The 27,299-nt window shown below is 40.7% G+C and overlaps 1 protein-coding gene across 9 annotated transcripts in view; it reads left to right on the top strand.

Annotated features, from left to right (window-relative positions):
• Positions 1-13,968, top strand: part of Rasgrp3 (RAS guanyl releasing protein 3) — a 113,764-nt gene extending 99,796 nt beyond the window's left edge. For all 9 annotated transcript variants that reach the window (XM_087216485.1, XM_087216480.1, XM_087216481.1 and 6 more), the window contains 4 exons: positions 2,780-2,816; positions 5,425-5,550; positions 5,870-6,231; positions 10,364-13,968. In XM_087216485.1, the coding sequence (XP_087072611.1) occupies positions 2,780-2,816; positions 5,425-5,550; positions 5,870-6,231; positions 10,364-10,372 (534 nt within the window). In that variant the 3' untranslated portion in view covers positions 10,373-13,968. The remainder of the gene's footprint in view (positions 1-2,779; positions 2,817-5,424; positions 5,551-5,869; positions 6,232-10,363) is intronic.
• The last annotated feature ends 13,331 nt before the right edge of the window (positions 13,969-27,299 follow it).

Raw genomic sequence — 27,299 nt, 5'->3', positions numbered from 1 at the left:
CCAGACATCACAGCAGCCATGTCCTCAAGCTGGAGGACTGTGGGAAATATTCCTGCACACCCATCTACATGTGGTCACCTCTTGCTGTCCTTGGCCAGTACACTCACCCAAGTGACTTTCCTGGTTGGTGTTCTCCTGGTTATTAAATGAGCATTAGTAATGTCCTGCCCTGCCCTGAGGTTCTATATCCGCATGTTAGGAAACCCTTCTTACATCATGTCCTTTCTGGTCCTACCCAGGGCTTTGCTCACTCACAGAACACCCAGGAGCAATGGCTTCCTGTGCTTCCCTTAGGTGACACATTCTTCTGTCCCTACTTACTAGCTGAGACCTCATCAAGTGACTTCACCTCTGTGTATGTCAGACTCCTCACCTGAAAATGAGGAAAATATTATTCCTGTATAGATATCCTGAGCACTGAGTGGGTTAATCCATGCAAAAGGCTTAAAACTGTCCTTTTCACATAGCAAGACTTCAGTACATCAGAACAATTTTAGTTCTACCATGTTCCAGGCTGTGGGCCCTTGTACAGTTATTTAATTCCTTGGCTCATCACACTCACCTTTTACAAAGGAGAAGCCAGCTGGATCACCTTAAAAATTCTCATAGTTGATGGCAAGATGTGACTGTCCTGGCTACCCATGGCTCTTTCCTGTCCCCATCTCTCTCCAGTCTCCTCTCTACTCCAAGCCTTGCTACCAATTAGTTGTCCATTCCTTCCTGTCTCCAAGGCAGCATGTTACTCTGCCCCAAGGGGCATTTGCATCTTAATAATATGCTCTGAAGAACCAAATAGCTTTTAAGAATTTTATTTTATTTACAGACAGGGACTTTGCTAAGTCACTAAGTTGCTCAGGCTAGGCTTGAACTTGTGATCCTCCTGCCTCAGCCTTCCAGAATGCTGGGATTATAAGTTTGCACCACCACACCCAACTGTCTACTAATTTTATTTTTTAAAAAAATTTAAAGTTAGTATATGTTTGAGAACACATAATGAATGCTTTGATCTTGAGGAGTTGGTACACATATATATTACATCTTAATCTTTTTTACTTCTCCTTCCCCTCTCCTTCCCCCTCTCTCCATCTCTACTGCTTCCCATTTTCCAGGGACCCATGTTCCTGTTTCCTCAAGTAACTTTTAAGGCTCAGAGGAATCTTTGAGCTTTCCATGGGTAGAATTTCATTTTCAGGGAGAGGAAAGAAGCAGTCTTGATGATGCCCTTGAGTTGCTTCATATTGGCAGCTACTTACACTTCTTGGAGGACCATGATGCCCATGGCCACTGATACCCTGGGGACAGTACCCACACCGACCCAGGAGGCCGCTGGGCCTGCTTCTTTCTACATCATTTTATTAAGTAAACAGAAGCCACCTAGCCTAACCACAAAAAGGTAGGGCGTGTAGCTTTTCCAATCTGAGCTAAGCCCATTTCGCTGAACAGAGCCGAGTACTGTAGGTGTTTGGTGTTCATCCTGCCCATGTGCAAGTGCTGTGGAGAGGCACAAGGAAGGATGTGGCACAGCCACCTTCCTTATGGCTTCTAGAAGGAATCTGTCAGGAGCAAAGATACCACCCAGGACACCTCCTGAGCTGCCCAGGCAGACTCCCAGTTGACCCCTAGCCCTCACATCTCTCCTGGCCATGTGTCATGTCAAACAAATCATAGCATTCCAGTAATTTGGCTTTGAGATCTTACTTGGCTTTATTTTTTATTCTAGAACTAGGCAATATTTTCTTCTATAAAGTAGAATGAATGGCCCAGTGAACCAAGCATGAGAGGTTGGTTTTATGGACAGAAAAGTGCTGAAGAAAGCAGAAATAAAGAATAAAAAGCAGATTGGTCATATGAAAGTTACTTTCCTGGTGAGGCAGGGAAAAGAGAGACAGAAGAATAGAGAAATAACTCATTGGTTAACTTCAAGCTACCTTTTTATGTGTGTAAGGAGAAATACATAGGGAACTTCATTATCATGAAGTCGACTGGCCCCTTTGGGAAATTTGGCTGTTAGCTCTCAATTTCTCCTGGTTTCTGGGAAGGTCAGATAAAAAGCTTAGTGTCCACTTGGTAATGTGGAACTTTAGCATGGGTGACTGCATTTTGACTTATAGTCTGGTCTGTTGGAATCCAGTGCAGCATCCTAGTTCAAAACAATGACTTCCTGTAATTTTTATTTCATGGTCACTTTCTACTTATTAACCATGAGGTGGGCAGAATCCGAGCCTTTACTACCTGATTCTAGCTTGGCGCAAACCAAGCACAGAGCAAATTGTGGAGCCTCAATATGTGAATGAATAAGATTGTTTCCTCTTCTGTATTCAAGGTACAGTACAAATACTGGGAAAATAAGTGCAAAATCCAGATTAATAAGTGCACTTTTTAGATTGCTGTATTTCCCATTAAGGGGCCAAGAGCAACTAGTGTTACTAAAATGAAGGCAGAGGGAACAAGGGGCTTCCAGAGACTGAGCAGTCTTCTCTCCTATAAATTCTGCTGAGCGCTTCGTCAAAGCCTAACCATGCATCAACTTTAGTTTCCCACTCTGCCTCCCATTTGGCTCTGGGGAAGAAAAGGGAAGCAGAACTCATGTTATCACCACAGCTGGCGTGGGCTGGAAGAGGGGTCTTCTCTCTGACAGGAAGGGTGTTAAGAGCAGCTAGCTACATCCTGTTTGTGTCCGGCCAGTCCTGAAGCATCCCAGGACTTCCTTTGCTGCGGCCCTGTTTTCCTTCCAGATTTCCCTTCAGATTCCCTAACATTCCTTTCTCTTTTGTTACAGCTCTGGGGCATAATTAAACAAGGATACAAATGCAAAGGTAAAAAAAAAAAGTTATTTTGTTAAATTTTTAAAAAAATTTGGCATTTTGGGTAGGAGTCAAATTTGTCTGGTTACACCAAGAAGCTGTTGGCTTCATTGAGAACTTGGGTCTCTTGGGCCAATGACAACTGAAGAGAAAGCATGTTAAGAAGGGGACCCTGGAGGGGGAGAGGCAGAATTTTAATTTTTTAGCTTATTCTGTGAGGACAACAAGGTACCCTTGTCAATACTGCAAACATCTAGCCTTCCTCTTCCCCTTTCGAACTGTCCCCATCCAGTGAATGTGGGACTTGGGGTTCTGCAGTGTTACAGCTGAACTAAAATACTGTATACAAAACCTTCTTCGTTCAAAGGCAGAAAAAACACCCATACACACTCATTTCTGTAATACAGAGCCATTTCTTCTTGCTCTCATATACTGTTCCTTTCTCTACTAAGTCACATAGATGATGATGAAAAAAAGAATCTTCAGAATTCATTTTTCTCTTTCAATGAATTCATTCACTCATATATTTCTCTTATTTAATTGAAAAATTTTTTTTTTGGTACTGGAGATTGAACTCGGGACCCTGTGCTTTTGAGGCAGGTGGCGAAACCACTGCACTAAATCCCTGGCCCTATTTAATTGAAATTTATAAAAGATTGAGTTTATATCTGACAAATGCAACATGCATGCATCTTAAGCATTTAGGAATGTATATATATAATATATATATATGTATTATATATATAATATATATATATGTATTATATATATATATGGTAGATACCTCAGTTGTCGAACTCCGTTTGTTTCAAATTTCCATTCAAACACTGAAAGTTTGAGAACTGAACATATTTTTCCCATAAGAAGTAATGGAAAAGGAAGCAATTGGTTCTGAGGCCCAAAAATTATACTTATAAATTCATTTTTCCAGGACTTCAACAAATTTCACAATGAGTTCTTAATTTTTTGTTATTATTTTGTGTTTTTTAAATGAATTTTATTGGTACATTTTAGATATAAATAATGATCACATTCATCATAGGGAATTTGTACCTGTCCATGATGTATCTTTTTTCTTCCATTCCCCCTCTTCCCTTCTGCCCCTCTTCCTCTCCTTATTTGCAAAAGCTTTGTTTACACTTTTCCCTTCTATTCTCCTCTTTTCTTTTCCCTTCCTTTCTTTCCCCCTCCTCCCTCCCTAGTTCCCCTTCCCATTTGAACATTTTCTTCCCGTTTCACAGTATCTATTATACATTTTGGTCCTTATATGATTTCTTTCTTTAACTCTATTCTGGTTCTCACAGTTCTCCTTAGCTTTACTACTGGTATCACTAACTTTCTTGGGAGTCACAGTTATGATATTTTACACAAATAAGGTGCCAAAAAGAACCCAGCGATGAATGTTGTAATGCACTGACACACACAGTATATGTTGTCTGAGCGAGAGTGGCAGTCGCCCCTTTGTGTCCCAGAGAGAGGCAACACGTGACTCACTCTCCAATGCGACAGGTTTAAGTTAGATTTTCATTTTGACAATCGAGCAAAGTTACGAACAATGCACAGATTTTGTCTAATTTTGCTGTTTGAGTCGTGGAAAATTCGAGCTTAAAACTGTTCCACAACCGAGATATCACTGTATATGCTAGCGTTTAATAAGTTGCTGAATATTTTATACAGAGAGTTTATACGAATTCTTTTAAGAATGTGATAATGCTCTTGAAAAATATAATGAAAGTAAGCCAGGTGTCATGATCCGCACTGTAATCTGAGCACCCTAGGAAGTGGAGGTAGGAGGATCACAAGTTCAAGCCCAGCCTGGGCAATTTAGTGACTTAGTGAGAACTTTCCCAAAATAAAAAACAAAAGAAGGACTGGGGATGTAGCTCAGGGAAAAGGCCTAAATTCAGTCTCTAGTATTCCAGTAACACATGCACACACACACACACACACACACACACAGAAAGAAAAATATAATAAATGAAACACCTTAATCACAGATGAATGCTGTTCATAATGTAAACTATTTGCATAAAATATTTAGCCATAATTTATAAATTTCAATTAAATGAGAGAATTGTAAGAATGAATTCATTGAAAGAAAAAAGGAAGCAGAAGATATAATCATTTGCCCCAGAAAGGTTTGGGGAAGTGAAGAATAAGAATCGGACAGGTACTGGATGGAGGAGCACCTCACCATCTGAGACCAGAGACAGCTGCTGTCCCGAGATCAGAAACGGAGACTCCTCGTCTCATTCTGCCAGGACCCCCTTTGTGGGAATTCTATCTGGGCCCGGGAAAGAACAGCCAAACCGGATGTGCACTTAGTTTTAGGCAAAGGCAGCTCCTCTGGGGCTGACTGCTCTGTAGGCCCTTAGTGACTTGTGTAGAGGAACGAGCTGAACAAATACAGAGCTTTGGAAGCCCGGGGAGCCAGAGAGGCCCCTGGCTCTTTTCCAGTCCCTGTACACAGCCTACGGGCTTGGCAGGACTCGGGAGATCCAGCCCAGAGCCTGGGGTGGGGTGGGGTGGGGCGACTGGCAAAGGCACCACCCCCGAAGCTCATTCAGCACCAGACCCTCGTGCTTCACACTCAGCATCTGTGAACATTGGGATTTTTCAGACTGCGGAGCCAATTGTCACAAACAGTGCAAAGATCTCCTGGTTCTGGCCTGCAGGAGATTTTCCCGGGCACCCTCCTTGGGCAGCAGTCAAGGGTCCCTGCCTGGAAGCCCCTCGCTGCCCCCAGGTAATGGTCTCTGCTTTCCTTGCCATCCCTGTCTCTCTGCTCACCTCTCCACAGCTGCATTTGGGTCTCAGCCTGCCAGAGTCCGTTAACTCCAAAGCCTGCCTAGGGCGAGCAGCAACGGCTAAGCCCCTGGCTCCCTTACGTCTCTCTGCTTCCCAGTCTCACTGACATGCAAGTCACCTGTAGCTATGCATAGTCCCCTGTAGTTCTGTCCCTGCTTGGGCTTTGCCCATCAGACACCTGCTATTTGTGCTATCTTTGATGGTTTGCTATCAAGCAGACAAATGTCACATCACCATCACTCTCTTTCCCCTTCCAGTGCAAGATGAGGTGTTTGAGTTTCCTGGGGTCACTGCCGAACACCGGGATCTGGACAGCAGAGCCATCACGCTGGTTACAGGCTCTTCTCGCAAGATATCCGTGAGGCTACAGCGGGCCACGACCAGCCAGGCCACCCAGACTGAACCTGTCTGGTCTGAGGCTGGTTGGGGGGACTCAGGGTCCCACACCTTCCCCAAAATGAAATCCAAGTTCCATGGCAAAGCAGCAAAGGACAAAGGCTTTGCCAAGTGGGAAAATGAGAAGCCCAGGGTGCAAGCAGGTGTGGATGTTGTAGACCGGGGCACCGAGTTCGAGCCTGACCAGGATGAAGTCCTGGATGAGACGAGACAGGATGGTGAGGTCAGTGCTGGGCCAAATCGAAGAGAAAATCAGAAAGGAAGGCTGAAGGGGCTGAGATGAGCATTATAGTGGGTGGGTCTGGAAGGCATTCTGATAGTTTTGAAAGTGGTAATGTTTGGGAATTAAGAAGTAGCACTTTTAGGGGCCAGGGATTTAGGTCAGTGGTTCCACCGTCTGCCTCACAAGTGCAAGGTCCGAGTTCAATCCCCGGTACCAAAAAAAAAAAAAAAGATGTAGCACTTTTAATGTTGCTGTTGGCTAGTTACGTGACCTTGAAAAGTTGTTTTTTTCTTTTGGGGCCTCTGTTTCATTATGCCTAAAATTGAACTGGATTGAGTTCTAAAATTTAGCAAAGGTTGTCATGTCTGTGTATGGAAATGCTACCCCAGAGACCCATGGCTATTTCATGTATCCAGTATGTCAGTGCATTACTCATTCTCCAAGATAGAACCAGGGCCCAAACTCAGGGGACACAGTGGAAGCAAAGGATTTGGAGGTAGAGAATGAGAAATGGAAACTCCTGTCCTTACTAAAAAAGAGACTTCTGACAGCTTTATGGGAGAAAGTGTGATGAGAGTCAGACACGGAAACTTCAAGTTCTATACGACAGGCTCTATCTCCAAACAAGCATTACATTCCTATCGTCCAAAGTAAACTGGGATGCATATGGAATTTGTTAGAGCATGCTGAAAATAGAAATTGATTCAAGTTGGGGCTAGATAAATTTTATTAGTCAACAGTCCATAGGGTATGAAGAGAAAGGCTCTGGGGGAACTGGTATCATAGTCCTGAGCAGTGTCGGAGGGCAGCCATTGCCTCCCTGTTCCATCAGTCTCACAGCAGTGTGGGCTAGGCAGAGCCTCCACTGGACCAAGCCAGCGCTCTTTTTTCTAAGGGGTGGTCCATCACATTCTCCATCTGGAGAACGAAGACACAGTCTCCCTAGCTTCTCATAAGAAAAAACCCAATATCTTTAACCAAAATCTTCCGGTTCCTTTCTCATAACAATAAGAAGGCAACACACTACTGTATCTCCCAGTCAGGAAATGTATTGCAAGTTAAAGCTTTGCCATTTCCCCCTTTCTTATAACACTGTGCTAGTTTTCTGTTATTATGAAGAAAAACCTGATGTGAGAGAGAGAGAGAGAGAGAGAGAGAGAGAGAGAGAGAGAGAGAGGCCCCACAGTTCTCCTTAAGGATTTGTCCCCAGTGATCCAAAACCCCTCACTAGGCCCCTGACCTCGTCAATGCTTCTACCAACTTCACCAGAGTGAAGCTAAAGATCTGGGCCTTTGAGACATTGATTCAAAACATAGCACTGTTTATCGTTTGTTTGCTTGCAGAGCTAGGGATCTAACATAGAGTTTCCTGTGGGCTAGGCAAGCACTTTACCAGTTTTGCCCTCAGCCCCATAACTCTGACTTTTAAAAAGCTCTTTATTGGGACTAAGGATGCAGCTCAGTGATAGAGCATGTGCTTAACTTATAGAAGGCCTTGGGTTCAACCCTTAGCACCCAAAATAAATACACAAATAGGTAAATAATAAAATAAAAATCACTTTATTGACATATAATTGATATGCCATGAAATTCACCCACTTAAAGCATACGACTCAATGGTTTTAGAGTATTTGCATTGTTGTGCTACTATATAATCTAATTTTAGATTAGATAATCTATAATCTAATTTTAGAACATTTTCATCATTCCAAAACGAAGCCCTATAGCCAGTAGCAGTCACTCTCCTCCTCCACTTTGCCCTGGCCTTTGAGAGCTAATTTCCTTTCTGTCCATACAGATTTCCAGCACTAACTACTTTTCACATTTCCCCTAATAATTATCCTGGCAAATGTATCATTAGTCCTATCCTTCTACTTCTGCTAACATAGCTCAAACTGAGAATATACAAGTGATTAAGAAACAGTTCATGATTTGGTGCCAGGGGAAGATATCCCAGGGCAAGGGCTCTTAAACTGGTCTGAAAAATGGCTTCAGAAAGGTTCATGAAAGTGTTTTTTAAAAAAATTTTATAGAAATTATACATGGACATATGCTGGGCAGAAGTGTCCATAGCACTGAACAGATTCTCAAGTGGGGGGTGCATGGAAGTATCTGTGATTTAAAAAGAAAAGAAGAAACGAAAAAGATCCATTGTGCAAGATTTTCAGGAGGGTGCTGGAAATTGTGCCTGTCACCCTGTGTCCTTGCTTAGCATGTAGAGGCTGCCATGGAAGTCTCAGAAAAAGAGCCTGCTGGGGTGTAGTCATTGGATGCCCACCTAGAACACGTAGGATGGTGCACACCTCATGGGCATCTTTGAATTCTGGGGGCCCTGCTTGTGGATCTGGTCATGAGCTCACCTCTACTGGCCACCACAGTTCAAGTGACTTAACCTGGGCTCCTGAGTTAGGAGAAATTCACAGCCAGTTAGGTGCAGGGCATTCACATAGGTAAGATTTCCTGATGATTAATCGCTATGAGGAAACAGGAAGAAAGATCTGAGGGGTTTAAGTTTTAATTTTGTCTTTTGGAAATCAAGCCTTTAGTATTCAAATGTTCTTAGTGTTTCAATTTTCCCATGGGCTAACTATGGGGTTGGTTCACCGACCACTAATATCATTTGTTTCACTTAGAAAAGACTGTACGCTACTATATAAAATGTGTATATATGGTACACAGTCTAACCAAATCAGTAACAAGAAGATATTCGATCTTGTTCAGGGAAAAAGGAAAAAAAGGTGACAAAATTACCCAACAGTTGAATATATAGACAAAGGAGTTTTCAAATTCAAGAAATTTTCTGCCAGCCAAGACTAATAAATGAATGATCTATGCATTAACTATTTAGTGACATGATACTTATCAGTCGTATAATTTAAAATGTTAAAACACAGGTATCAACCCATTTTCTGTGGCTATAGTTGAATAGTACAGACTGGGTAACTTCAGGAGTTAATTTAGGTCACAGCCCTGGGGACTGGGACGTCCAGTAGCAAGGTCCTGGCATTTGGTGAGGGTCTCTTGTTGCACCTTAACATGGCAGAAGGCATCACGTGGGAACCCACAGCAAGCAGGCTGGCACAGGTCTTCCTTCTTAGAACCAGTTATGCACATGGTGGCATGAGCTTGTGATCTTAGCACTAGTGAAAGCTGGGGCAGGAGAATCACAAGTTCGAACCCAGGCTGGGCAATTTAGTGACTTAGCGAGACCCTCTTACCATAAAAAATAAAAGAAAGGCTGGGAATGCAGCTCAGTGCGAAGGCCCTGGGATCAAGCTCCATTATGGGTTGAGGCGAGATTTTTTACAAAGCCAATAATGGCATTGTGAGGGCTCCACCCTCATGGGCTTGTCTAACCCTAATCTCCTCCCAGGGGCTTCACCTCCAAATATCATTAAGGTAAGAATTGGGGCATCAGCTTTTCAACACATGAACTTTGGGGGAAACACATTCAAACCATAGCGGCAGAAATGGTCTGTAATCTATGCATTTCCTTCGACGAAGTTCCAGGATTTACACTCAGGGTAAAGTGTCAGGGTGTCAGTGTTTTTGGCGGTGGTGGCACCGTCTCACCGGTGTCCGCTGTCTCTAGATCATGGGCCAGGTCAAGATTGCTCTTTCGACAGTACCAATATTTCCTGTATAGTTTTGCGTTATCTCCTGCTAAATTAAATCTAGCCAACCGATATTTATTTTAGGATTAGGAAATCCTGAACAGAGTTCAATGTTTAAGAATATATACATACCTGCAAAGTATACACATACACAGTTCAGACATATTACATGTATGAATATGCATCCATTTGTAAATTGTTTCCTCACAAAGTTTCTTAATGCCTTTATATACACATTTATACTGTGGGTTTCTGAGAGGGGAACCTTTATCAAGCAGCATTTGAGGAAGCGCTAAGGAGAACACATGCTGTGGTACTCTGTGGAAATAAATCTTCAGGAGTCCATGTACTGGGTAGATGATATCACCTCTGAGTTCCCTCTAAATGCTGAGGCTACCGACTGGTCATTTAAGTTCAACTCGGTTGAAATCAAATTCTTTGGAAAACATCTTTCTAGGAACACTTTCGTTTTGTTAAATTAAGACCCAGTCGTGTAACAGGCTCTGATTTGTATTGCAGGATGGCTGACTTCAGGCTGGGGAAACTGAGGCAATTGTGTTGGCTTTGGAAAGGAGCAAGATGAGAAACTGAAAAGCACTCCCATCTCAGGAAGTAATCTGGAAAGACATCTGGATGTTTACTGCCTTGACATTGTGTGATCACCACGGTTGGTCAATGGGACAGAGAATTTACCCAAATAATGAACTATTTATGTCCTCCTCCCTGCCCCCGGTTAGGTGCCACCTAGACTGCTATGTAGCTAGTAGTTTTCTCATTATTTTTCTCTAGAGCCAATTATATACGGGTGAAATGAAGACTTCTGTGCACACACTTGATACTTAACTCTCAAAATTCAGCCTTTGCTTTTTTGTGAGGATATTTCAATTCTGTGTACTTTTTGGATGGGACCAGTGCTTAATGTTTTCTTGGGGGACAAGGAAGTTTTTCAGACCTGGAATGCAGCGGCTCTTCTAGTGAAGATTACCTGCAAGGAGAAGCTGTTTACGTTGTTCCTGCTGCACAGTTGCTATGATGTATAGTGAGTTACATGTATCTGTCACTGAAGTCTTACTAACTCTGAGTCAATAAGGGGCTATGAATGTGCCCTAATATTTATAATAGCCGTGGGACAAAATTAACTACACTTTCCCCAACTGACTGCATACTCTGTCTTCTTTAGATTCCTGAAATAGGAATGGCAATTGAAAAATTTGTTTTGGAGAATAAAATTTAGTAGAAAAATCACTGAACAAACCACTAGGTGAAATGCAAAATGACTGCCAGTTTTTAAAAGTCCAAAGTAATTCTAAATTTTGTTAAAAAAACTTTTGGTTCTGAAAGATAACTCTTGTACTCTTCCTAATAAATTGCCATCCATAAGTAGACTATTCATTAAAAGAAAGCCATCATAAATCACCTTTACTATTTCACTTAAACTATTTTCCTTTGACCCAGAATATCTAGATGTGGGTGGATTTCTTAAATTGTTAGAGAGAGAACTTGATTCAAGATGTCCCAAATAGAAGCCAGGTGTTCTCAGTGGACACTTGTAATCCCCAGCACTTAAGAGGCTGAGGCAGGAGGATCGCCTCAAGTTCAAGGCCAGCCTGGGCTACTAGAAAGACCCTGCCTCAAAAAACCAAATAAAGAAAAAAAAAAAAAAGCTGCTGAAGGAGATAGAATTGAGCCTGTGGGTGAGGTGAACAATTTCTACATGTGACCTGTCAGCAACTGTTACACAGAGGTACATGGTCCCCATATTACAAGGCTATTTTTTGTGCATAGTCCATGCAAAACTGATTGTTCTTGTGGCAGACACTTTTTCCCTCTTTCCCTCACTGTGGACACTTGCTGAGTTCTGGACAGGTTCTGTGCAAAAGGCACAAAGACGGGTGGGATTGGTCTCCGCCTGGGGAATGGAGAGCATGGGGACACCAAGGCAGGTGGTTCCCAGGATGTAAATCCGGCTGTGATGAAGCTAGAACCCACCGGCTGTACAGACCTCCCGGGCAAACTGCCACCCTCTGAGATGAAATACCTGTTAACAAAACTGAAAACAAAATGGTAACTTAAGCACAGGAACCCTTTGTTGTGTTATTATTATTATTTTTAAAGGAAGTAAATTCAGGAAGAAACCTGTTAATGTGGGACTGTTCTTTTTCTTCTCAAAGGAATTATTTCACTTCACACTTAAATTGCATATTTTTGTGTTTTCATATATAGGAAGAGTTTCATATTGTCAATCTTCCTATGACAAAGATACTAAATGTACCCTAAGTAAAAAATAAACACAAAAGAAACCAAACATGTATATAAAGTAGGTGTGCATATTGTGTGGGTATACACAAACACAAACACACAACTATTATTAGTTTGTGGAAGAGGAACTCAAATCCATAAGGAAACTGCATGGTAATTTTTATTACATCATTTTCTCATAACCAATGGTGATTCTGATGTCTCTCGTCTATCAGTTTCCCATAATTAGTAAAATAAACACAACAGGCAAACCCATGAAGGCGCAAAACCATCACCACGGATGTTTCCTCCAGACCTTTGTTTTGTAGGTCTATCACTGTTGCCTTTAAAGTCAAAACCAAAACCAAGCGAGCATTAGGTATGAGGCCAGGGTTTATTAGATGCATCATCCGTCGAGTCTTCACAGAAGGATGTACACGTTGGAATGAAGCGTGTGTAGATCTGCCCGAAGCAGAGCGGCCCTCAGCGACGGCTGCCCTCTCAGACAATACTGTCCCCAGTTTCCACAGTAACAGCACCTCCCGGGGAGGAGTCTGCTGTTTAACTGAGGGGAGAACTCCTACAGAAGGGTGCACTAAATTGTTCCTGGTAGTAAGAAGCTTAAGTATCCCTAAGATAAACACAACGACTTTGCCAAAATTAATGACTCCCAGATTAGAATGGCTGAGGAGTTAAATTCAGTCAAATCATATTACCAAATCAAACCTTTGGCCTGCAATTCATAACCACATTTTTTCCCCCACTACTGGGAACATAAACTTGCCTTCACACTGAGCTATATCCCCATCCCTTCTTTGTTCTATTTTTTATTTTGAGACACGGTCTTGCCAAGATGCCCAGACTGGGCCTGAATTTGCCGTCCTCCTGCGGACGCTGCAGCATGCTGGGAGGACAGGTGTGCACCACCGCGCCTGCCTACAGCACCGCTGTGCGCTCTTTGCCGCGGGGCTCGTGAGATGCTGGGCACTCTGGGCTCATCGCTCTGAACCTCGTTTCTTCATCTGAAAGAAACTCACTTCACCACCTTCCCCTGCTACCTTGGAGTCACTGCAATGAGCAAGACAGGGCTGGGGGGTAGCTCGGTAGTAGCGCACTTGCCTAAGGTGCAAGGCCCTGAGTTTAATCCCCAGTATTGCAAAAAGAGAAAAAACAATTCCTTAATAAAGCATTCAGGATTACTTTATTGTTCTTATTTTGTTTTGTTTTTGGTACCGGGGATCGAACTCGGGTCCTTGAGCTTGCGAGGCAGGCGCAGGAACCGCCGAGCTAAATCCCCAGCCCTCAGCATTACTTTAAAAAGCAAGATCAAGCCAGGAAACACATTAAACGTTATCTGTAAACATCTTATAGGTTGAGAGCTGGGCAGGATGGTGCAGGCCTATCATAACGGCACTCTGGGAGGCTGAAGAAGGAAGGTTGCCAGTTCAAGTCCCAACTGGGCAACTTAAAACCTGTCTCAAAAAAAAAAAAGGAACAAAGAGCAAAAAGGGTTGGGGATGTAGCTCACTGTGAAGGCCCTGAGTTCAATACCCAGTACAAAAATTTAAAAATAGAAACAAAAACCACAAATTAATATTATTTTGCAATTCAAGAGGGTTTTCTTTGAAAATTGTTGATTCCAGAATTTCTTTTTGGCGGTGATGAGACAGGGTCTCGCCATGCAGTTCAGGCTGGCCTTGAACTCACCATGTAGCCCAGGCTGGCCTTGAATTTGTGGCAGTCTTCCTGATTCAGGCTCCCTGGTCCGCCACCATACCCAGGAAGCATGCCAGACTTTGTATGTATTATGTAGCTATATTATTTGGAGGTTCTAAATTTTCTCTCAAACATTCAAACAACGAAGTAGAATAAAAATATTCAAAACAGATTGTGTTACTCCAGTTTTTGTTAATCCTATATGTGTATAGGATTAGTTCTGATAGTTTTTTAACACTGGCTATTCTTGCTCTGTTTGAAAATAGGCAAGATTAAGAAACCAAAAGGGACATGCATAAAACTCTGGGTTCCATCCCCAGCACTGCAAAAAATAAACACTCCAAATAGGTAGAATGTAAATGAGTTATGAATTTGGAAAAAAAATTCCACATATTGGGTACATGTAAATATACTAAATGATAAATATGCTTTAAAAAAAACCAGTGAATAAAACTGGACATGGTGGCATGTGCCTGTAGTACCAGCTACCCAGGAGGATGAGGCAGGAGGATCACTGAAGTCCAGGAGTCCTAGGACAGCCCAAACAACAAGGAAGTCCCCATCTGAAAAAGAAAAAAGACTAGATAGGAGAATTTAGTTTACTATGGGAGCCAGGAGGAAAACAAAATTAACTTTTAAAATAAAAAGTCTACCATTTGTTTGACAACTGAAATGCATTTAGAATGAAGGCAGGTGGATAAATATAGGAATCAACTTGGCTTTTGAAGGTTTACCAGAAAATAGCTTCTCCAGACTACATCCAAGCCTGCAGGCTAAAGCCTGAGAGCTCTGGCACCTCCACAGAAATGGTTATCTTTTTTTCTCATCTTTTGTCATGCTGGGAATTATATTCATGCTGGAAATTGTGTTCATTCAGAATCTAAGTGGCATGCAGTTCATCCATAAGAGCACAGGAAAGAGCCACTCAGAGCACTCGGAAGGCAACGGTAACACTTTTAAAATGCCAAGCAAAAAAGAGAGAAGGAAAATTTCTGGATGAAGAGACATTTAATAAAATATGGCAACTAAATGTGATGTTACAAAGCTTGGTTGGGTTCTGTTTCAAAAACTAAAGCACACATTTTAAGGGCAACTAGGGAAATTTAAATGTGGACTTCATACTCTGATATTGCATGAATGCTAATTCACTTCAGTGTGGTAACCATTTTATAGTTATGGAGATGAATGTATTTTTAGGAGAAGCCTGCTGAAGTATTTAGACAAGTATTAATATCTGCCAAATGGTCCAGTACAAACAAACAGCCAGGCATGGTGGTCCGCACCTATAATCCCAGTACTCTGGGAGGCTGAGGCAGGAGGATGACAAGGTTTGAGACCAACCTAGGCCATTTAGCAAGACCTTGTCTCAAAAAATAAAAAGGAGACTTGGAGGCTGAAGTTTCCTGGCCCGGTCAGTTCTAAGAAGCAGAAAATGAAGGCCTACCAGCCAAGCAATGTTTGTAAGAAACAACCTGACTCTATGAGAGCAGAGTGCTACACTCTTTAAGTCCAAAACATAAAAATAAAAATAAAAAATTTTATAAAATCCTAGAGTGTAAGTGGCCACCAAGATGTTAAAGGCTAACTGAATTTAACTCAAATTGAGGATCCTAAGAAAATTTTCACCTGGCCTAGATACTGTCCTGGCTCCTTCCCTACGTGAACTTCTCACTATTTTGGGATAAAAGCTCAAAATTAATATGGATTTAAAACAAAAACCCAGGACATACGAGAAGGAGAAAAAAAAGACCGTTGAACAATGTCAAACAGAGAACAAAACTGCACAATTGATATGAAAACGGTTTCTCCAAAAATTAAACCAACCTAGCCAGGCATGGTGGTACATACCTGTGATCCCAGCACTTAGGAGGCTGGGACAGGACTGCCATGAGTTCGAGGCCAGCGTGAACTACACAGTGAGTTCAAGGCTCAACTATATACGTGCTTCAAAAAACCAACCAACCAAACAAAAAGAATTAAATCTACTTAATGAATTCCTGATCCACGAAAACCATGATAATAATAAATGCTTATTGTTGTTTTAGGGTATTCTGCTACACAAGAGAAAACTAATACAATATCCTACAGGGCAATTAAACCATAACCTTTGGAGTTATTTTAGACAGAAATAGTATGCATCTCTGCCATAGAGAAATCATTTACATGTTATCAGTTTTCAAGTTAGCACCTGAACCCTAATCTATAATGGCTTAAGCAAAAATATATTTCTCTGGAGAAAGGTCTCTCAACCTTTGTACTACCCACATTTTGGGCCTGTTAGTACTTAGTTGGGAGGGGAGCTGAACTGTGCATTGTGGGTATTCAACAGCACCTCTGGTTCCTGCCCACTAGGTGGCAGCAGAACTCCCTCTCCGGCCTCAAGTGACACACACTGCTCCTGGACACCCAAAGGATATGCAGCCATCATTCACCTTATTTCCAGGTTTTGGATCACTTTTCTCAGTAATTCTTTCTCAAAAAAATATAAGGTGAAGGCAGTTCTACCTGGTTGTTAAGGTAGATATTAGAACAAAACCCCAAATCTTCTTAAATATCAAAATAAATGCAAAGAGGAGAGTAAAGAGACTCTACGTGAAAGACTTTAAAGTTATAAAAACAAGCTGGGCATCGTGGCGCAAGTAAGCCCAACAGGAATCACTGCAAGTTCAAGGCCAGCCTGGGATATACGGTGAGACCCTGTCTCAAAACGAAAAAAAAGTTAGAAAAATAAAATATCTACCATTTAAATGGGCTAAACTTATCTACCAAAAGGTTCTCAGAGTGATAAACCTAAAACCCAGTTCTGGGACATAATAAAAGATAACAAAGATATAGCAGGAAAATGCAGACAAAAATGAAACATTGGTCGTTATGATAATATAACACGACATTAAAGATAAAATTAAAAACAAAAAGCACAAAAGGGGACAAAGGCAGGTCTATTTTAATGCTAACAAACACAGTTCACAAATAAAGTCATGAATATTTTGCATCAAGTTAAACAGCATCATGTTTTATAGAACAAAAAGTATAGGAGGATAAATACACAAAAATACCCTAATGATATAAGACATCTACTTTCATCTCACTCAGCTCACGATGTAACAAAAAATGCGGCACCAGACCTGCCTAGTCCAATATGGCAGCCACTGGCTCCAGGAGGTCTGAGTGGAATGACTAGTGAAGTGTGGCGAGTCCACACTGACATGCGCTCCACGTACAAAACATGCCAGATTTCAACAACTTAGTACAAAACAAGGAAAATATGTCAATAATTTTGTATTGATTACATGCTGCAATAACATATTTGATATAAGTGAAATAAAATTTTACTTTTTTACTTTCTTCATATGCCGACTTTAAACATTTAAACTTAAAACTGCATATGTGGGTTCTATTATATTTTAATTGGACAGTGATGTTGCTGTAGAAAAACTAAATAACAAAGCAGATTCACATAATTATAACAGCTAACACATACAGAGTTTCACTCCAGATATTATTCTAAATGTTTTGCACTTATTGACCTCTCAACAGCTGTAAGAGGTAGACGCTATCGGTACAGCTGTTTTACAGATGAGAAACTGAGGCACAGAGAAGTTAACTAATTTGCATAAGATCACAGTAGTGAGTCTGGGATTTGGCTCCCATCTGTCTGGCAGCAGAGTCTATGCTGTAAACCACACGCATCTCGTTTATAATTGATAAACACACGCATTGAACTCTCAGCTGAGAGAAACATACGTCTCCTCTTCCATCATCTTCAATGGAACATTTCACATAAAAACATCACTACATTTACAAAATTGGAAATACTGATAAAGTCATTTCATAATGCTGTAAAATCAGAACTTAACTGCAAAACAAGAAAATCGAAGTACCCCCAAATCCAGAAATTAAACAAATAAAAACACCCAAAACCTACTTCCTCTAAACCTTTCAAGCAACTCTTGAATCAGAGAGGAAGTTGAAGCCGAATAATGCACAGCAAATGATCATGACAAGACTGTATAAACTAGCTATAGGACACAGTATAAGTATGACTCAGAACAAATTACAATTTTTCCCCTGTGCCTGGCCAGGAAAGTTATAATCTTAATACCCTAACAGACAAGAAAGAATCTACTTTGGGTACTTTGCTCAAATCGAGACAAAGGCAGGAGAAAAGGGAGGGAGAGAAGAAAGTAGGCAGGCAAGCAAGTTAAAGTGGATATTTTCTAGGGAAATAGAGTATACAAAAACTGACCTAAGAATACAGGGCAGTGGTAGCGAACCTACTCTAAAAGGTTTGCCATCCCCGGTACAGGGCTAGGATGGGTACAGCTCAATGGTAGAGCACTTTTCCCTAGCATGAATGAGTCCCCAGGTTCAATCCTCAGTACTAATAAAAAAATTAAAAAGTTAAAGAAACTCACACTGGTTGTGGTGGCATAGGCCCATAATCCCAGCACTATGCGAGGCTGAGGCAAGAGGATCACAAATTTGTGTCCAGACTGGGCAACTTAGGAACTTAACCACACTTTATCTCAAAATAAAAAAAGGGTTGGAGAGATAGCTCAATGTGAAGGCCCTGGGTTCATTCTCCAGTACTGGAAAAAAAGTTATGTATGTATGTATATATATATATATATATGGCTAGGGGTGTAGCTCAGTGGAAGATTGCTGCCTAACATGTGTGAGAGGCCCTTGATTCAATTCTCAGCATTGCAAAAATGAAACAAAAAATAAAATGAATATAAAGTGTCACTGAAGAGATGCTGTTCAAAATTATCACCAGGCTTAGATGATTATAACAGAAAAATTTTATCAGACTTTCAAAGGGTGGATAATGTCAGAATAATTGTTCTATAATACACAGAAAACACAATTTTTAAATGAAGCATATACAATATTGATTCTAAAACCTAATAAGAATTTTCTAAAATAAGAGAACTGGAATAATCTCATTTATGAATATCAGAGCAAACCTGAAATATTGTAAATATAATACATATAATAAATATGAAAGTTCAGGGAGTTCAAGAGTGTATCAGTGTTGATGTTCATGAATATAATTATGATAACATATAAACAGAATTATATGATCATCTTCAAAAGTGCTAAATAAAAATTTGACAAAATTCAACATACATTTTGATTTAAGCATTTCTAAAATTCAAAATAGGTGAAAATTTCTAGATATGATGAAAATATGCTTATGTTCTCCAACCTCCAAACCAGCATGGATTTTTGTTGTTGCTGTTCTTGTTTGTTGAGACAAAGTTCCCATACGTAGTCCAGGCTGGCCTTGAACTCACAGCAATCCTTCTGCCTCTGGCCCCAAGTGCTAGGATTACAAGCATATGCCACCAGACCCAGCCCAGCATCATTCTTAAAAAGGAAATAATATAAGTATTTATACTAAAGACTTGTCTCAGAAGGTATGTCACCACTATTTTATCTAATGTTGCCTTTGAAGTATTAGGTTATACAAATAGATAAAAGAAAATGGAGATGTAAATATTTAAAAGATGACAAAATTATTACTATGATATGATCCTACACCTAGAAACTCGAATAAATCACCTGAAAACTTACTACAGACTGTAGGAATAATCAATAAGGTATCTGGGATTAAATTAACAGAACAGGCCAGGGATTTAGCTCAGTGGTTCCGGCGCCTGCCTTGCAAGCACAAGGTCCTGAGTTCGATACCTGGTATCCAAAAAAAAAAAAAAAAAAAATTCTTAGAAAAAGCTGAGTGGCTTATCTTGCTAACAGCTAAGTGAAAAGGCGAACAAAATTTCTTTTCAGAATATTTGCAAAGCCTATTAACACAAAGCTAATATGCTCAATAAATAAAGAGTTACAAATTCATAAGAAATTGAACATGGTGGGACTGGAATGTGGTGAGTGGTAGTTCTTCCCTAGCACACATGAGCCCTAGGTTCAATCTCCAACAATCCCCCCACCCCCATTCTTGGTTTCAAATAAAATGGGCAAAAAAATTGAACTAACTCACACAAAAAGAAATCCATGGGACTCATGAAACCATGTTACCCTGAGTTCAATCCCTAGCATTAAAAAAAAGGAAGAAAAAGCAACTTAAAATTACATGGTAGTAACAGTGCTGGGCCTCACACTCCAAAATGTGAATCCTGTCTCAGCCCAAGTGTGTGGGACACAGATGGTCTATTCTCATGTCACTATTAGGAATGTAAATTTGGATAAAGGGAATGAAGATGACTTGAGCAATATACATCAACATTAGAGATGTACTTTCTTCTTGACTTTGTAATTCTACATCTGGGAATTTATCCTAAGGGAATTTATTCTAAGTGAGGATAACAGTCAATAGTAAGAGCAGTACTATTAGCGGCAGTGCACACCACACGCCATGCACTGGTCTGGGCAGTTTACATGGGATGGTTCATTGGATCTTTGCATCAACTCCAGAGTTCTTACTGATGAGGCCCAAAAAGCAGAGAAGTATCAGGCTCAACATCACACAGTTAAGTGGAGCCAGGGTTCAAACCCCAGGGATCTGTGTTCAAAATTCTTGCTCTTACTTGTGAACTCTTAAGCTATTCTTGGACACTGGAGACATAGAAAGTGATACGGTTTTTCATAACAGTTTGTTAAGGAAGGGAACTGACTGGCAATAACGTAAAATCCATCAGCTATGCTCTGGCCAAGTCACTGGTGTGACAGAACAATGGCATACAGTGTGATGCCATTCAAATGTTTAAAGAAGGAACTCTGTATGAATTAATACAGCAGTCTCCAAGGTATTTTTTATTTTTGGAACCATGGGTCTCACAAGTCCTAGGCAAATGCTTTATCACTAAGACACACATTCCCAGTCCAAACATAAATATTTAAATAAGACAAAAGTGCAAAACATATATATTGCATGCCATCACTTGTGTACAAAATAGAAGAAAAGAATGAATTTATTATCTTAAGGAGCCCTGAAGGAAGACAGAAACACGCTCCTGATACATCAAATGTCTGTAACGGGAACTGCGTGGCTGGGAGGCAGAGGTGAGAAAGACTCGGGTTGAGTAACTTTCTTCTTCCATTTTGAGATTTATCGTTTTACAGAGTAACACGGATCCCCTCATTAGGATCTGTCACAAAGGGACCCGTGGAGGCAAAGGGACAGGATGACAAACGTAAGGACTGATTCCAGAAGAATGTATCCCTACTCTTTTAATAATCATTTAATGAAATGGAAATCAGAGAACTAGTTACTAAGAGAACTGAGACAAAAGTTCCAACTTATAAAAACTAACAGAGTCCTCTTCCAGTACCTGGTGTCATCACCAGCAGTTTTCCAGTGTCTAACATGACTCTGAAGGGGAAGTCCACCACAGAAGGTGGGAGAAGTTACATTCTCAGGAAGGGGCCATCTGGCACGCAGTACAGACAAGCCACTGCCTGTGTAGGATGTGCATCAGGAACACAGCGCCCCTCGCACACATAGGCAGCACTTTCCAAATTAGTGGACGGACGTTAAGCCTCTGTGCTCACCTGCACATTTGTTTCTTTCTTTTCTTAAAACAGGGTGTTGCTGGGCCAGGGATGTAGCTCAGCAGTGCAGTGCCTGCCTGGCAAGCGCAAGGCCCTGAGTTTGATTTTCTGTACTGAAAAGAAAAAAGATCAAGACAGGGTGTTGCTATGCAGGTGAGGCTGGCCTGGAACTCAATGAGATCCTCCTGCCTCAGCCTCTGGAATGCTGGGGTTATGGGCATCTGCCATCATGCCCGGCTCAAGATAAATTTAAATACTTGTATTGTTTGCTACAAGCACTGACAGTGACTGAAAAATTTCACAAGCGATTTGGCAATAAATAAAGCTTTAACTACCTTACTGCATGAAGATACCTGTCACCGAACAGTTTATATGTAAGTTTTATTCAGTATTTCTTAACACATTTGGTTTTCCTAAAACATTCTAGTTATATATTTTTTTCTAGTTATATTTGTAAAAGCCTATATAACTAACCTATACTGTTTTGGTTGCTTTGAACTCAGAATATCCCTGGCCAATGTGGCCCTTTAGGAGAAGTAAGTATAAAAGCCTTCAAGGGGCTGGAATGCTTCCAACCGACATAAAGAAGCTCCTCCAAACCAATATTCTGATTGTCTCTTTGCCACCTGGCTTCTATACATAAGACAATTCACAAGAGGAAGACATGGATGCATTTCGGACCTTTGTAAAATGGGAACACTTGTTTTCTCAGCTAGTTTGCGGGCAGAGTACCAGTGCAAGATGTGGATCTGAAAACTGATTCCTTTGTCTGACGTTACCCATCCAAGCAGTGTAACCCTTGCCAAGGCCTCACGTGGTGCTGCTGAATTATGATGTGATGGCACCTCCTGAGTGTATTTGCACTGGAGATACTGTGGGCTGTTTCGAAGTTGTAGGAAGAGGAACTGAGTGCACGCTGCAATGTCTGTTTTAAACTTGAATCAAGAGGGTGAAGGAGATACACTAAGCTTCTGCTAGGGAGCTCCGGAGCATGAATTACCTCTGTACTGATGGTAACAGCTGAACCCTGGCTGTGCACTGTATGCTGTCACTGGGTAGGCAGCCACAGGGATCACTGCACTTAACTCTTACATCTCCCCTGTATCAGCGAGGATTATCTTCATTTTAAAGACTGAGGATTATGGTTTACCTAGGTGGGATAATTTGCTGGAGATCACAGAGCAAATATACCAGACTTCTGGATGCAAATCAACTGCCTCTTCATGCTCTAAGTAAATTATTGGGCATCTACCTGTTGTTTTCAGTTTAATATGGGTATACATTTTACTGCCCTCATCTTTTTAGAGTGCCAGTAGGGGAAACATGCATTTTATCTCCAAATAAGCACTTAGGTAACTCGGTAGTGAATTTTCAGACAGCAGCACTAAAGCCAAACATGGCGGCACACACCTGTAATCTCAACACTCTGGGAGGCTGAGGCAGGACTATCACAAATTGAAGCTCAACCTGGGCAACTCAACAACTTAGTGAGAAAAAAGCAGCGCCATGCTTAATATTTACCTATTTCATCATTATAATGAAATAAGATTGCAAAATAGCCCTCATTCTCCCCTTCATGGATTTACCTTCTGCTTGTTTCATTAAAAACTTCTTCACCAGTTTCTGACACTTAAAACATTTGTTAGAATGAACCAAGTGTCTGTAATGTAGCATACTGACCTGTGGGTGGTCGTCTTCTATACCACAGGGAGCAGTTTCTGCTAAGAAACAGTTCTAGAGTAGGTAAGCCTTAAGGGGCATTGCACATGATGTTGGCTATGGACTTAGTGCTGGAAGGTCTGTATAACCAGAAGTAAATATACTACGTTCTAAGCACTCAGTGGTGCTTTTCATGCATTTCCCAAAGAAAATGTGATTTACCTTGACCTTTTTATAAATACCTCATAAAGAATAGCAGTAATACACAATGAGTGCTGGACACATTTGCTTTGAATCCCTAGATTCTGCAATGGACACTTTGGAGTTCTTAAAGATCCGCAATTACTACATTTTCATAAAAATTTCCTTGGCTTTTTGTGACCATTCAGAGGGTATCACTTCATCCCCCTGAATTTTGGCTGTTACTTTACTCTCTTTCCCTTCTCAGTGAAGCTCTGAAACTCTCAATTTACCCTGTCCATTTTGTCCCTAGGCTCCAGAAAATCGTCCTGTTTTTATTCTGATACTGCTCTTTTAAAAGTCACAAGATGTAAAAGTTCTTTCAGCCCCACCTTGTTGAATTTCTCTGTAGCATGTGGAGCTGTGAATTGCTGAGCTGAGTCTGGCACAGTGGCACATGCCTGTAATCCCAGTAATCTAGGAACCCAAAGCAGGTGGACTGCAAGTTTGAGCCCAGTTTGCAAGGCTTGGCATCTTGCCAAGACCCAGTCGCAAAAAATAAAACAAAGGCTGGAGATGGAGCTCAGTATAAAGGCTCTGGGTTCAATCGCCAGTACTGAAAAAACAAAATTACTGAGTGCCAGAGTCAAACAGCCCTAGGTTTGAGTCTAGCTCTCCTGCTTACCAGCTCTATGTGTGCGGGCAAGTCTACCCTGACATCCTGACTTCAGTCTTTATATCTTTTTGTTTTCCCTGTGATGCTCAGGACCAAAATTAGGGCCTTGTGCATGGTAGGCATGAGCTACACCCCACCCACTTTATCCTCTTTATATGTGAAATGGATATAAATGTATTGCTCTTGTTAAAAGAAAAACAGACCAGTTAAGCCTAGCAAAGATTACTTAGCAAAGGACGTTTCTAGGAGCTAGGGGGCAGCATTGAGCCACACCGTTCAGGGTTCAGTGTGCACTCCACCAGCACCAGCAAAAGTACAGGTTGTATTTACAGCCAGAAGCCTGACACATGGAAAGGACCTGATTAGCTGTGCGGAGTACATCTTTTTATGGGCAGTCTGACCAGCGGGCAGCCTGTGGCTGACACTGAATTGCTTGCTCATAAAGGAATACTCGTAAGTTAGGACACCACTTGTTTACACATCAAGCTAGGGGACAGTTCGCTCTGCAGGGAGGCTGCCTTGGGCCAAACTTTGTCACCCAAGCAAGGACACATGTAGGGAAACCTACTTAAGGCTCTGGATAAACAGTAATAACTACTCTTCTTGTTACATGTAGACTCCAGGCCTCCGTTCCCAGCTTCCCCTGCTGACTCTCCTCCAGCCACCTCCTAAGCGACGGTCCCCCCAGACTGTACCTTCCTCCACTGCTCTTTTCACCCACCGGTGATTTAATAACAAACCACTGTTCTAATTTAATGTTCTAATGCAAAAATCCTTGCGTCTGTCTGGATCAGTCCCAAACCTCTGCTACCAGGCATTTTCTGAGTTTTCAGACAGAAACCACCACCCTCTGCCTCTATACACCCTTTTCCCCTCATAATTTCGATTATAGTTAATGGTATCACTGCATCACAAAACCAAGAGGCCAGGCATCACACTGAATTTGTTTGTAATACACTGTAGATTGTGCCCCCATTCCCTAAGTCTGCACTTTACCCCCATTATTCTACTGCTTATTTAAGCTCTACTGCTTTATTCCAGTTTCCCTCACCTCCAATTCAATCTACTCTCTACTCCAGCCAATAATTTATACAGGCTCCAAATTTACTGGGGGCCAAGTCTGAACATGCCACCTCCCTTTTTACTGGTATATGCTACTGTACATAAGAATCCTCTATTTCTTGACTGCCACAACCTTTCCAGTTTCTGTCAGTTTCTGCCCTAAATGAGTAATATGTGGAAACACGGTGCTATCCTAACCTGGCCTCACTTTCACTCTTCATTATTCATGCGACAGTTGTCTGCGTTTCTCCCAGGACTAACTTATCTAACTTATCTTTGTACCTCAGCCTACTATGGTGTATTCCAATAGCACTTTTCTTTTCTTTTTCCATTTTTTGCTATCTTGAGAATGGAACCCAGGCCTCATGCATACTAATGAATATTCTTCTACTGAGTGACATCCCCAGCCAGCACTCAAGCTTTTACTGAACTGATTGAAGGGGCTTTTTCCTCTTAAAGAATCTGTAACTCAATTTAGCAAATACTGATCATTTTAGAAGATGTTTTTCTTCTTCAAGAAATTGTAATTGTATTTAAAAATACTGATTTAAAGAGGCTTTTTCCCAAATTCTTAGAGAACATGTTAATTTTTTTTTCTTCTCGATTTCCACCCTAGGGCCCATTTACATTTGGTGGGCAGTGTACAATTCACTGTGGAAATTCTCGTATCAATAGCTATGTTTAATGCAAGTTGTTAAGAACAAATTTGCAGGTAACTTGTAAGGATGCAAAGTGAAAAGCAAATTCAAACCCTAATGTACATACCTGCTTCAACAGGATCAGTGATTTGAACTCTGGGAATACATTAATGTGTAAAAATGTGGAAATGTAGCCCTGAACAAAAAAATGACAGAAAGAACATTTATAGCCATTATAATCACGCTCGTGAGCAATGAAAGAAACAAGAAAGGCAGGAAAAAAGAAGTTTTATATAAAGCTGGATACTCAGTGACAGATATATTTTTCTCTTTTAGGTAAATCCACATAGCGAGTTTGAGGCCAACCTGAACTACATAGCGAGACCCTGTCTTAAAAAAAAAAAAGACTATATAGTATCTAAAAACTTTCATGTAACAAACTGGTGGTTTGAAATATCCTATTTCTAGATAATGTATGCTGAAAAGGGGAAATTCAGTCTTTTTGTGGTTTCTTAACAGAGCAGAGTCTAGTTTGAAGCAGAAAATGAGGATGTAACTTTTAGAGCCGTCATGGGGAAATCTATCATCTGCTTTCATACACACTCATATTTGAAGAAGCAATCCAGTAATTGTAAAAATAAATCAAAATTATATTTATTAAATGAATGAAAGTTCAATAGGTATACTGTGAAGTTACCGGCTATAAAACTGATCAAAGCAAATGCTAAAACTAAATGTAAATATTCTACGATATCATTTCAAGATATAAAACCAAAGCAATTTTATTTCTATAATTTTTCTGTTTTCTGGTACTGAGGATTTAACTCAGGACCTTGCATGGCACCACTGAGCTAAATCCCTAGCCCTAGTAATTTTATTTCTAATAGGAAATTCCTAAATGTACTTATTGTACATCGTAAGGAGACCAACTCTTACAATGTCTAAGACAGAATTAAACATTGAGGGGCAGGTTAAGACAAGGATTCACTATGTAGATTAGGCTGGCCTTGAACTCACTATGCAGCCCAGGCTGGCCTTGAGCTCATGGCAATTGTTCTGCCTCAGCCTCTTGAATGCTGAGATTACAGGTTTGTGCCACATGTCCAGCACAACTGCAACATTTTAATGAAACATTTAGAACATTAAAATTTGAGCAAATGGTAGCTGAAAAACAAATTAAGTAAAATTAACAAAGGAATCAAGGTAGTTTTTGAAAGACTGCTTTAATTATCATCATGTTCTCATGTCAATAATGATTTTTTTTTCTTGTGGTACAGAGGATTGAAATCAGGGGCTCACATCTGTAGGGAAACACTCTACCACTGAGCTATGTCTTCAGTAGAATATTTTTAAGGGGAAGACAGGATATTTCTTAAGCTCCATTTAGTAGGAAAAGAAGATCAATTTTTCATTTAATACAGAGATTTATATTTTTGATTCGCTTCCTTTTAAGAAAAAGCTTCCCCAGTTTTAGGAAGAATAGAGAACCAAAATAAAAACAAAACCCTAAAAGATTAGGGGCATTAATTTATCTTTGACTAATATGTGTAGCAACAGCTACATCCAGTGGCCAGAGCTGAGCAGTGAGTTTTTTAACCATAATATTATAAAAGGTGAATTTGGAAATGGTTATTTTTCAATGTATTTCAGGTTTTAGGGTAAGAGTTATCTTTTATGATAAATTAGGTTCTAAGGAAATCTACAGCTCCTAAATTTGATGCAGTATCTAGAATAGTTACAAAAAGTAGCTAAAATAAAACTCAAACCAAAGAAA

Source organism: Heterocephalus glaber, unplaced genomic scaffold, assembly GCF_053883595.1.
Source record: "Heterocephalus glaber isolate CG9 unplaced genomic scaffold, H.glaber_assembly_v1.0 deba00001457, whole genome shotgun sequence".
Lineage (NCBI taxonomy): Eukaryota > Metazoa > Chordata > Mammalia > Rodentia > Bathyergidae > Heterocephalus > Heterocephalus glaber.
Note: the sequence above shows the minus strand (reverse complement) of the source record. Positions and strands in the feature narration are given on the sequence as shown.